Genomic DNA, 13,272 nt, shown 5'->3' on the forward strand with positions numbered 1-13,272 from the left:
ACAGTGTGGTGGAAATTAGGCATAGACCCATGCCTGACACCGTACACAAGAATAAAGTCCAAATGGGTACATGACTTAGGTATAAAGGTTGATACCATGAATAAACTGGAGAAGCAAGGAATAGTGTATTTATCAGATTTATGGAGAAGGGAAGAAGTTTTTACTAAAGAAGAGATAGAAAGCATTATGAAATGCAAGATGGTAATTTTGATTACATTAAACTGAGAAGTTTTTGCACAGCCAAAACCAATGCAATCAAAATTCAGAGGGATGTAGTAAATTGGGAAAGAATTTTTATGGCTAAGCTCGGAGATAAAGGCCTCATTTCTAGAATATATAGAGAACTGACTCAAATGTATAACCATGCAAGTCATTCCCCAATTGATAAATGGTCAAAGGATATGAACAGGCAATTTTCAGAGGAAGAAATTAAAGATATCTATAGTCATATGAAAAAATGCTCTAAATCACTATTGATTAGAGAGATGCAAATCAAAACAACTCTAAGGTACCACATCACACCTATAAGATTGGCAAACATGACAGAACAAGAAAATGAAAAATGCTGGAGAGGATGTGGGAGAGTTGGAACACTAATTCATTGTTGGTGGAGCTGCGAGCGCATCCAACCATTCTGGAGAGCAATTTGGAACTGTGCCCAAAGGGCTACAAAAATGTGCATACCCTTTGACCAAGCAATTCTCTACTAGGACTGTGTCCCCAAGAGATTCCCCAAAATGGGAAAGGGTCCCACATGTACAAAAATATTTATAGCAGCACTCTTTGTAGTTGCCAAAAACTGGAAGTCAAGGGGATGCTCATCAATTGGGGAATGGCTGAGTAAATTATGGTATATGAATGTAATGGAGTACTATTGTGTCATAAGAAATGATGAACAAGAAGACTTCAGAGAGGCCGGGAAGGACTTATATGATCTGATGCTGAGTGAAAGGAGCAGACCCAGGAGAACTTTGTGCACAGCAATGACCACAGTGTGCTAGAGTTTTTTCTGGTAGACTTGGAATTTTGTAATAACGCAAGAACTTATTAAAAAAAAAAAATCCCAGTGGTGGTTTTCTAAGGCAAAATGCCTTCCATACTCAGAGAAAGAAATATGGAAGTCATTTGCAGAATGTAGCAGATCATGTTTGTGTGTGTGTGTGTTTTTGTGTATCATGTTTTGATTTGTTATATGATTTCTTCCATTTATTTTAGTTTGACTACATAGCATGACTATAGTGAAAACGTACTCAATAGGAAAGTATATATAGAACCTATACAGAATTGTATGCTATCATGGGGAGGGAGGGGGTAGTAGGGGGTAGGAGTGGGGGGAAAAAAATCTTAGTTTAATGGCAGTGATTCTTAAACATTAAAAAATAATAATAATAAAATTAAATTTAAAAAAAAACAGAAAGCAGAAGTAAAAGTTATTCAGACACCAGAAAGCCAGACCCTAACACCAGAAAATCACATCCATCATAGTAACCAAGAAGTCAATACACATTAGCACTGCAAGAGACAAAGCCATTCCCAAGCTTCCCCACCCTGCTTTCTACAAACAAACACTCACAAGGCTAGTTGTGCCTGCCTGAGTACTCTCTCTCCTTCGCCCTAACTTTTCTCACCAATTTCCTCCCAGTTCTGCTCCACACTTCCTGTTCCACCTGTTTGGTGCAAGCTCCTCCTACCACATGTGACTTAGGCTTTCATGTGATTTAAGCAGGTCTTGTGCTCATAATGGGTGGGAAAGAGCTTCCCATTTAAATAACCATTATAGTCTTCTTGTACAAAATAACTAATATAGAAATATTTTATATATAACCTATATCTGATTGCTTACCATCTCAGGGAGAGGTAAGGAGATGAACAGAGGGAGGGATAGAATTTGGAATTGTTGTGTCATGTAATTGGGGCAGAAATAAAATATTATATATTTTTTAAAAAATAATTTCTGACATGCAAACCCAAGACTTTCAAAAATTGCTATATTGAATAAAGATTGTTTGTAAGACCTATGGATACATTGTTATAGTCTTTTATTCAAGAGCTATGAAATATTAAGATTCCAGATTAAATATGTATGATTAAATAGACAAATTTATGGAGAAAAAGTTTATTGTGAATCACTGAGGAGAGAGTTGGATGTGAGGAAGTAGCAAAAAAACAAGCTGAGAGCTAACAAGTCTAGGAAGTTCCAGCATTAGAACGTATGGCCTAGTAGAAAGATGTGTTTAGAAAACAGGATTTGGCTTTATTTACAGAAGACACAGAAGATGTGAAATAATCCTACAAGAAAATCCATCTGTTTGAGTCCTCTTTGAAATGTCATTAACATTACATCAAGGACCTGTGGTTATTTCAGTAAGGAAACTCCCTCCATTTAAAAAAACTGATGCATAGGTCTGGAAGTGGCATCTTGGATAGAGTGCTGAACTTGGAGTCTGGAGGACTGGAGTCTAAATCCTGAACTAGACACTTACTAGCTGTGGGAGTCTAAGCAAGTCATTTAACTTCTCTGTACTTCAGATACCTTTTCTGTAAAACAGGGATCATAATGGCACTGACCTCCCAGGGTTGTTGTAAGGATCTAATGAGATGACGTGCACTGTGCTTTGCAAACCTTAAAATATCATATAAACACTAGCTATTATTATAACACAGAAAGGTTTTAAGGGACTTGCCTATGGCACCCAGTGAGTGGGTGCCAGAGATGTCTTGAGTGATTTGTCCTGGTTAGGGAGTTAGTGCCAGTTAGTGGGTGTCAGAGAGATTGTGACTTGCCTATGGTGCCTACTTAGTTCACACAGCAAGTCCAAATTAGCCACCAGGTCATACTGCTTAAGATGCTGCCATGTCAGATTTTATACTAATGACTAAGAAGCACCACCTTCAGATGCCCTCTGGCCCACCAAGAACAGCAAGACACCTAGCAAATGTGTCTGAGGAGGGCAGCTGTACTCTTCAGAATGTTGTTGTTCAAGTCCATTCTTTGACCCATCTAGGGTTTGGAACCCAGGAAAGATATTTAACTTCTCAGTGCCTTAGGCAACTCTCTAAAACAGGGGTCAGGAACCTGTGGCCTGGAGACCTCAGATTCCTCACCCCTGCTCCAAACTAGACAGTAATGACCAGCACTGGTAGAGGGCATTCCTTTATCAAGGGGATTGCTACCTCCCCCCCAAAAAAAATAAAATCACACACTCAGTCTCTATTAAAAGGAGTACTTGGGAGTCTGAGTTTGGGATACCTAATTCTATATTCTCATCTTCCTGTGTTGTGGCCAAAAACAATTCTTGTGAAAGAACTTGTCCAACCAGCTCCAGTACTGAGGATAAATAAACAAAGCCTAGACATGCAAAAGGGGTTTGGGTTACCTGGTGTCTGTGAAGTCAGGTAGCTTAGTCCATTGTTCTGGGTGTTTAATGACAAAGATGCTTTCGGTCAGTTGGCTGGTTTGGTGTCCAGTGACTTGTTTTTGTTTCTGAGCTTTGACATTTTCTACCTTATGTGATTCCCCTCTACTTTCCCTCAACTGGCTTTGCATATAGTTTGTGTTATTGCTATAGTTGGTATCTTTTACAGCCCAGAGACAGGAAATGACTTGTCCAAGGTCCTGTAGGTAGTAATTAGCTGAGTCAGATTCCTAACCACGTCTTCTGACTCTAAATTCCATGTTCTTTCATAACTGCAACAGGTTCCTTCTAAGCAAAGACTTTAGGGAAGCTAGGTAGCACAGTGGAGAGACCACACTACTTGGAGTCAGTTCAAGTCCTGTCTTAGATACTCAACAGCTGTGTGACCCTGGGCAAGTTACTTAACCTCTTTGTTTCTCAATTTCCTCATCTGTAAAATGTGCTTAATAATAGTACCTCTTACAGTAAGCCAATAAACCTTAAGTGTCTACTATGTGCCAGGCACTCCATCCTAACATCACAGAAATGTGAGGATTCAGTGAACAGATAAGTAAAGCACTTTGCAAAGCCTTCAAGTGCTATATAAATACTAGATGTTCTCATCATTATGATTGTTTTTATTTTTGTTTTTGTACTTTCACATACAGCATGGTGTTTACTATATTGTAGGTGCTTAATAAATTCTTGTTGAATTGAATCAAATTGAATTAATTGACTTTGGGCAGATAACAAGCTTTCTGGGGCATCTGTCTCTGTAAAATAAGAATGTTGGGGTAGATAATTGCTAAGTTCTAATCTATGGTATTATCTAAACCTATATGATGCTATGAATTTATGTTGAAGAATAAGAAAGTCTGAAAGCTTCCAATGAAAACAACTGCAGAATATTTTTGGAAAGATTCTGAATGGGATGGGTAGTATCATCTTGTTCATTCAACTGATACCTTCTTTGTCCCTGTTGACAAAGCGGACTTGGAGGCGAGGGATGTAACAAGGTTGTACATGTTCTCGAGAAGAAATGACCTTCCCGTCCTGGAACTCCTGGGTTAAGGTATAGATTCTGGCCAGGATCGCAGGCAGGGATGAGCAAAAATTGCAGGGGTTAGCTCTTACATTGCAAATCGAAGAGTTGCATGGCCTGCATGTTACATAAGCTGGGGACGTACATTCCAAAGTCTGAGATATGCAGGGCATACAGGGTGAAGGCTTACGTTCTGTGACACATGGATTGCAGGGAAGCCTAGGAAATAATATCATACAATTTAAGGTAAGGTTTACTGGGAAAGTACCGGTGATATTAAAAAAAACAACAACTGATAAATGGAGAATAATAAAAACAGATTAACATAATTCATGCAAAATAATCCCCTTCACAATCTGATCTTTTGTTCTCAATTTACCTGGAGAAAATAATTAAAATAAAGGTTCAGATAAGTAGAAGTTACCAGAATAGTCTTCAGAGAGGTTTAAGAAGCATCAACTCTTATGAACTTGCCTCCATTAGATTGCAAATTTCTCAAGGGCAAGAAATATGTCTTATTTCATTGTTGTATCACCAGTGCCTAGCATGGTGTTTTATGTGCATCTAGCAGACAATAACAAAATATTTCTAGACCTAAATTGAAATTAATTGAATTCTGGCAATCCCTGTTATCTGACATAGCTGGGAAGTGAGTAAAAGATTCTGGTTTATTGAGACCCAACCTAACAATACTAATAAGCTGTGTTCTACAAATACTGCACTGTTCCCTTTGAGGAAGGGTCTAAGACTTGGGAAAGACCTTAGCTTAAAAAGACCAGGGTCTCCCACTGCATCTGGGGCCATCATCAGTTGTCTTGACCTATGTCTTGCTACTGGACTCTGATGACTCGGGAGGAGAGAGTGAGGCTGTTGGTTTTGCACAACCCTGTCTCACAACTCCAATTTCCTTGAAATCACCCTCCTGAAACACTGAGCCCCTTCAAGAGTGACAGACAAGCAGCAACAATAATGAGGGATTCTTGCCTTAGGCTTCCATAGCCCCTCTAAATCCCCTCCCCCAAAAGATTCATAAGTAGATTTCCAGGTTTTTATGAACTTGGAAAGGAAAAAAAACTACATCTTTATTTTTATTAACCTCAAACTGAAATATTTAGCATTTCCTTCAATTATGGATTTTCCAAAACTAAAACAAAACATTATTCTGATAAAAGGTCCATAGTTTTCATTAGACTCCCAGCAGGGTCTATGACCCATGGGTCTATGATCTTGCTGCGGAACCTAGTAATGCTCCTAATCACAGAGTAATCCCTCTTTTAGGAAGTGGACATATATAGAACAATAACATTAAAAGAATTAATATATATTAAAGAATATATCAACAAGGTATGCCTTTGATGTCCATTTAAAGAATGCAGCAGCAATAGCAATGGTAGTTTTTATATAACACTTTGAAGTTTGCGAAGTTCCTTGAAAACTCTATCTCATCTTATCCCTACAACAGGGAGATAGATAGTATTTCTATCCTCGTTTTGCAGGGGAGGAAGCTGAAGCAGACAAAAGGTTAAATGACTTGTCCAAGGTGACACATCTAGTAAGTGTCTGAAGCTTAGTTTGAACTCAGGTCTTCCTGACTTCAGGTGCATTCTATCCGTTGAGCCACCTGAATTTTTGAGGACTAGGCTGGGAATGTCGTTGGTATAAAGAACTCTCAATGGGGAAACTTTTATAGTCTTAGATTGATAATCATCAATAGAGAGTCTGTAAAATCTGGATTCAGTCAAAAGGCTACACTTAAGAATCTAGAAGTCCACATGCGGCCTCAAGGTTGCAGGTTCCCCAGCCCTGGTATAGTCTGTCCAGAGTACCCTCAATAGGCTGAAGAAGTCACTCTAGCTTCACAAACCTGCAGTCAGTGTTCTCCAGAAGATGTTGATATGTGGCGATCTCACACTCCAACTTGGACTTCACATCCAGCAGGACCTGGAACTCTTGATTCTGCCTGTCCAGCGTACATCGGATTTCAGCCAGCTGGGATTCCAAGTTCTCAATCAGACACTGGATCTGGGCTACCTGGATGGCATAGCGGCCCTCTGTTTCTGTCAGAATGCATTCGTGAGAATCTCTCTTAAGACAGAAAGATAAATGAAGTTAACAATTGATTATGAAGAGCTGTTCGTTAGAGTTCTGCTTTGTGTTCCTTGGTGATATTAGAGTAAATTGAGCCTAAACTATATAAAATGATGATTTGTACATTTTAGAATAATTTTATATTATTTATAATAATTTTACGAGTGTACTTCTTATTAAGAATTTATAAGTAGACTTCTGGTTCATATAATTAAAGTAGAATTAGAATTAGAGCTAGAGTGGATGTGGGAGTGGATGTTACAGGTCATCTGTTCTATTCTCACTTTACACATGGGTCAGCTAAGGCTGAGAGAGATTAAATATAGTTTTCTGCAATGTGATAAGAAGAATTTGTGCAGCTTTTTCAAAATAAACCTTAAGGTATGAATTTACCATTTAATGGAAGCTCCTCTGAGGTTGGTATATTTGCCTCATTCATTTTTAAATTCTGTCTCCCCTAGTAAAAGATATCAATTCTCCCTTGATCCTTAAATACTTTCATTCTTCACTTGCTGTTTGTTGTTTAGTCATTTTTGCAGTCGTGTCCAACTCTTGGTGACCCTTTTAGGGGTTTTCTTGGTAAAGATGCCCAAGTAGTTTGTTATTTCCTTTTCTATCTCATTTGACAGATGAATAAACTGAGACTCACAGTGTTCAGTGACTTGCTCAGGATCAATAAGTGACTGAGGCTGGATTTGAACACAGGTCTTCCTCCTTCCAGGTGTGACACTCTATCGACAATGCCACCTAGCACTAAATAAGCCCAAATCTTAGGCACCATTGTGAAGTAGAAAAGTTTATCTTCCCTTGACCTCCCTCTCTCCACTTTAGCTGTCGTCTTTCCTTAGAATCATAAATTTGGAACTAAAATGTTCCATCAAAGTCATATAGTCCAACCTCTTTCTTTGACAAAAAAAGGAAATTGAAGTCTAGGGAGTTTAAATCATGTACCAATAATTACACAGATCTGAACCTGGGTCTTTTCATTCTGTGTCCAACACTGTACTGACTCTTTTTTCAGGGTCTCCTTCTTTCTCCCTCCCCTAGGTAGTCAGTGCTACCCCACTGTTACACTTAGGTGAAGACTCTAAGAAAGTAGCCTTTTAAGCTCATTCATTTTAAGATATAGGGACTTGCCATTGCCCTAGCCTGGAGTATTTGCATTTTAAAAGATGATGTGGAGAGAGAGAAAAGTGAAACAGAGAATCTGTAGCCTGAGGTCACATGTGGCCCTATTGGCGGGGTCCCACTTGAGGACCTAGAGGTTCACACATGGCCTTGAGGCCACACATTTCCCCCATACCTGCTGACTAAAGGAGGCAGTTAAGCAATGTTAAGGGATTAAACTGCTAATGTCAATAGTAATAAGACCAGTAGTAATAGCCAACATTTATATAGGCTTTAAGTTTTGCAAAGTGCTTAATATATATTAGCTCATTCGGTAGTTTCCCAGACCTCACTGGGGTAGATATTTGGGAAGGAGGTGAGTTTGGAAAGGAACCTAGAATCCCCATAAGAGGGATTGGAAATAGCCCTGAAGTTGAAGCCAGCAGATATGGATTTGAATGTAAAGGGCCATGGTCCAGTCACTTAACTAATGTCATTTTCTTCATCCACAAAAGAAAGAGGATGAACCAGATGACCTCTCAGTTCCTTTCTAGCTCTAAATTTACAATGCTATGAAATCATAGTATACAGATGACCACAGACTCTGCCCACGCTAAGGGCCGGCCCTAATGCTAAAGCGTTTGATCTTTTGCCATTTTGGCTTCAGAGAATGCCAAGGACTACATGGCAAAGGAAGCTCCTAAGTTAATTGAACTCACCTCCTACACTGAATCATCCCATATCTATAGAAGTCAATGCATACTAGGCTTTGCCAACTCCTATGGGCTACACACCAGGCTGTGCTGGGCTTGCAGCTCGATCTCCAGAGCACTGATGGTACGCCTCAGATCACAGATCTCCTTCTGGAAGCATTGCTGCTCTTCTGAGCTGGATACCACCTGCTGGTTCAGCTCCTGCAACTGAGGCACAGACAACATATTTTTAACATTTTTTAAAAAATGACATTAAAAGGTGATGGGGACTTTTCTAAGAGCAAATGTGTGTGTGCATGTGTGCAGATGTATGTGCATATGTGTGGGTGGGCTCTTCTATCTCAAGGTGCCCACCTGGGTGTTGAACCACTCTTCAACATCCCTACGGTTAGTTTCAACCAAAGACTCATATTTGCATCTCATTTTTTGCAGTGCCTCATTCAGGTCAATGGAAGGGGCAGCATTCACTTCTATGTTGAGTCTGTCACCAAGCTGGCATTGTAATGAGTTTACTTCCTAGAGAAAGAGAAAAAAAGAAAGAAGATTTGTTTAGTCGATGGATGATTACCACATTTCACAGTACAAATAGCCTGGTATAGTACAGTATAGTCCAACCCCTTTATTTGACATAAAAGAAAATTGAGGTCTAGGCAGTTTAAATCATGTACCAAAAATTGCACACATCTGAACCTTGGTCTTTTCATTCCAAACTGGGAATGGTCATTTTCTTTCCAGGTTCCATTTAGTATCAGAATTTAGAATTTCCTAAATTTTTAACTGTAGTTCTGAATGATGAATTGACTAAAAGGTTGAATGTTAACTGAAACTAAGGTGAGGTGGAGAGGGTTTTGCACAAGGGTACTGAAATAACATGGGAAAAATAGAGTGGACCACCTGCTTCACAAGAATAGTTAAAATAGAAAGGTATCATAGAGTGGATCAGGGTAAGACCTGCTCCTTTACTTACCCTTCCCATCAATTAAATTGTAAGGGCTTTAAAATGTTTCTGAGGACATCCAAAGGATAAAGCAGTATAGGGGACTACAGCAATGAGAAATCTCTTTTCTCAGCTGTGCTGACTGAAAGCCAGGATTGCATAAACCCAAGTTCTCTGTGTTGTCCTTATGCTGGACTAGGAAAATGTGGCTTTTTCCCATCATGCTAGAAGCCAGAAGAGCTGCTGATTTTTCAACCCAGTCTCCCTTATACAACTTTAAATATATACTATACTGCTGAGATGGGAAGAGATCAGGTTTTGGTAGTAGTCAAAACAACTCTTCTTTTAAAACGTAGAAATGAGAGAAACATTTGGCAGGGAAGGTTATTCCCTGAAGACTAGCTCAACAGAGTGGACATTTTCTGAGGTTTGAGGCCTTGATGACTTTTTAGGATATTTTACTAACCTCTTCATGGTTATGTTTGAGATGAAGGAGTTCCTCCTTCAGAGACTCCACTCGCCCTTCCAAGTCAGCCTTGCACAAAGTCAGTTTATTCAGGATTTGATGGAGACTGTTGATATCAGTTTCTACCAGCTGTCTCTGGGCCACTTCAGTTTCATACCTTTAAACCCAAGAGAAAGCAAGAGAAGGGGAAGGAAAGGATGGTTCAATAACAAAAGGTAACAAATCTAAGCAGTAGAAATTTTCTCTAGATTTATCTGTGGATCTCCTGTTTTCTAGCTTTCTACTGTGGGGTATTTTAGAGGTGAACTACACTCTTTCAACTTTAGCTTTTAACATTAATTCTTAATTGTCCTTGGATCAGGAACAAAGAGGCACTCAAGAATATTTGTCAGTATGACATCAGACTGTGATTTTCTTGAAAGAAGGAGAACTAATCACTTCCTTACTATACTAGAAAGAAAAATTCCTTTTGAACCTTGATTAAGAATCTGGAGGGGTGACTAAAAATGTTATAAATTCTTTAAGCATGGGAATGAATTAATTTGGATGTTTAAAGCTAGTAATTAAATTGAGTTGGTTATATTGGTGTTCAGTATTAAACTTTTAACAAAACATTTTTCAAAAAAAATAAAAAGAAAGATCCTTGCTGGACCCCTGTGTGAATCCCCATTGGGACATAGTTGGTCCTCAAGTGAATGTTTAACCTTGAGCTGGCCTTGTACAAAACAACATATGAAAGGGTCCAAGTGAGCTTACTTTGCTCTGAAGTCATCAGCGATCACTTTAGTGTTGTCTATTTGGGAGACCAGCCTGGAATTTTCAGCTTTGGTGCACAAGATCTAGGATTTAAGAGATTGTGCAAATGAATGAGATTTGAAAGCCAGCAACTCTTCCTAGGATGTTTTCCTTTGGCACTATCTCAGCTGGTATGAAAGACTTTTAAAGTTAAAATCTTTATCTGGGGTTTCATCCATGTGAGGAACTGTCCACATGGCACCCTATCAGTAATTTGACATCTTAGAGAGAACTCCCTGAGAGATTCAGCAACTTGCCCAGGATTGCACAGCTGGTTTTCCAAGTTTTCCTGACTCAAAGGCTAGCCTTCCATCCACCATGCCAAGCTGCTTCTAACAAAAATGCTTTAATGCTTTCAACAATCTTCATGGTTTGGTTTATAATCCCAGAATACTTTTGAAATTCAGAAATTAAAAGCATTATAGCTAACATTATATAGTCCTTTATATATATATATATATCTTTTATAGTGCTTTATATTTAATATTATATGTATATATATGTATATGTATATATGTGTATATATATATGTATATATATAATTTGATTCTTACATTTGATCCTGAAAAACCCTGGGAGGAGATGTTATTATCATTCCCATTTTTACAGCCAAGAAAACTGAAACAAACAGAAGTTAAATGACTTACCAATGGTTACATACCTAGTCAGTTTCTGAGACTGTATTTGAGCTTAGGTATTCTTGACTCTAAGACCAGCATTCTATCCACTGTACTACTTAATTAGCCATAGAATTGTCAGTTATTATAACTTAGTACTGGGTAGTCTAATCCGATAGTACTGGGCAGAAGTTACCTCTGCAATGACGAGGAGATATAAAAGGTTGGACAGGACCCTTACATAACATGTTTCATCCCTACTTGAGGAATTCCCTCAGACATGTACGTAAAACAACACAAAAACCTCTTTGTAAATCTTATACATGAATACCAGTGATTATTATTTCCAGAAGTGTTAAGTTCTAGCAAACACCTATGTCTCAAAGGTCCCAAGGCTACATCTGGATTGCACCAAGACTCAAGATTTATTACCTTTTGCTGAAGCTCTTCAATGATCTTGAAATAAGAGAGGTAATCTGGACACACCATGGGGGTCTGCTTCTCGTGATGCTCCTGGATCTTGCACTCTAGGTAGACATTCTCCTCTTCTAGGCTTCTCACTTTCTCCAGGTAGTTAGCCAGGCGCTGATTTAACATCTGCATGGTCTCTTTCTCATTGCTATCAAAGTTGCCCTCACCACGGCTGGCTCCACAGAAGGATACCCTGAAGTTGTTCAGGAGGTAGATGAGAGAGCGATAGGGAACTGGGTGACAGACATTAGATGGACAGGCCTTAGCCTGGCACCGGTTGATTTGACAACTCTTGGGTTGGCAGCTGGTAGAGGCAGAGAGGGCTCTGGAAATTGGAAGCCTAGAGTGGCTTTTGGAGGTAGCCGAAGAACATTTGGGAGGCCCACAATTGGATGCCATAGTGTAAATCCTGGCAGTGTCAATACCTTCCTTACCCCACCTCCATAGTCTTCATTACCCAACCCCAAGCCAAAAACCAGACTCCTTCCTTCTTCACACATTTATATAGCCTCCTATGAGGGGGTGTTACACCATGCAGGATGTTATTCTTTCTAATGTTTCCATCAATTTCCATAGAAACATCTAATTAGTCTGCTTATTTACTTCTCAGAGAACTCCTAGTCTCATAAAAAAGGTGTAGTTTGAGTTGTTATTAAATTATTCCCCATCTCATAACTATTATTTGCCACTGGGCCCAAGGCTTCATAGGATAGCTTCAAAAGGGACGCTCATACCAGCATCACCCAAATTATTAGCCAGCTGTGAGTGGATTGAAAAAAAAGCAAGTCACTGAAGAGCCTGCTGACTTCTTGATCTGTCATTGATATTTGCCACTCATGAGAAAGCAGGGAGATGTAGTAGATAGAGAACTGGCCCTGGAGTCAGGAAGATTTAGGTTCAAATCCTGTCTCTGACCCACCCTGACTGTGTGACCCTAGGTGAATCACTTAACCTCTCAGTGACCCGGGTAGAGTTCTAAGATTATAATTTGTAGATAAGGGGCAGCTCTGTGTTGGTGGAGGGAATCTTTTCATGGAGAATTCTCAATAGTAATGGGGTTTAGTTAAAAAGAGGAAAAGAAGTGGTCCAAAAAGCTAACATGAACTGAGAAGCATAGTTTACAGAAATTAGGGAGGTGAGAGGGCCTATTCAGTCCATATTTGAGGTATTATGTTATTTAAGAAGGACAGTGACAAATTATAAATTAGAGAACATCCATAAGGGCAAAGGGCCTTCAGTCAATGTTAATATGGAATCTGGCTGAAGAACATGGGAATGTTAATACCAGAGAAGACAAGACTTGGAGGTGGGGGAAAAGGGAAGTAGATAACATTTGTTGTTGTTGAATCGCTTCAATCATGCCTGACTTTCCCTGACCCCATTTGGGGGTTTCTTGGCAAAGATAATAAAGTGGTTTAGCATCTTCTTCTTTAGGTCATTTTACAAATGAGGAAGCTGAGGCAGACGGGGGTTAAATGACTTGCCCAGGGTCACACAGCCAGTGAGTGTCTGAGGCTGAATTTGAACTCACAAAGAGGAGTCTTCTTATCTGTAGGCCCAGCACTTTATCCACAATGCCAGCTAGCTGCCCTGTAGATAACAGCTGTCTACAAATATCTGAAGGGTGATCATATGGAAGAA

General features: G+C 39.3%; 1 protein-coding gene across 1 annotated transcript; it reads right to left on the minus strand.

Moving 5' to 3' along the window:
- Positions 1 to 4,334: 4,334 nt before the first annotated feature.
- KRT39 (keratin 39) lies at positions 4,335 to 12,030 on the minus strand. Its single transcript, XM_072638139.1, has 8 exons — positions 11,593 to 12,030; positions 10,505 to 10,587; positions 9,749 to 9,905; positions 8,700 to 8,861; positions 8,427 to 8,552; positions 6,302 to 6,522; positions 4,604 to 4,656; positions 4,335 to 4,522 (listed from the first exon to the last, which is right to left on the minus strand). Exons 1-8 carry the CDS (start codon positions 12,028 to 12,030, stop codon positions 4,350 to 4,352), a joined length of 1,413 nt encoding a protein of 470 aa, XP_072494240.1. The 3' UTR covers positions 4,335 to 4,349.
- Between the last annotated feature and the right edge of the window lie 1,242 nt (positions 12,031 to 13,272).

This window comes from Notamacropus eugenii, chromosome 2 (assembly GCF_028372415.1).
Source record: "Notamacropus eugenii isolate mMacEug1 chromosome 2, mMacEug1.pri_v2, whole genome shotgun sequence".
Taxonomy (NCBI): Eukaryota; Metazoa; Chordata; class Mammalia; order Diprotodontia; family Macropodidae; genus Notamacropus; species Notamacropus eugenii.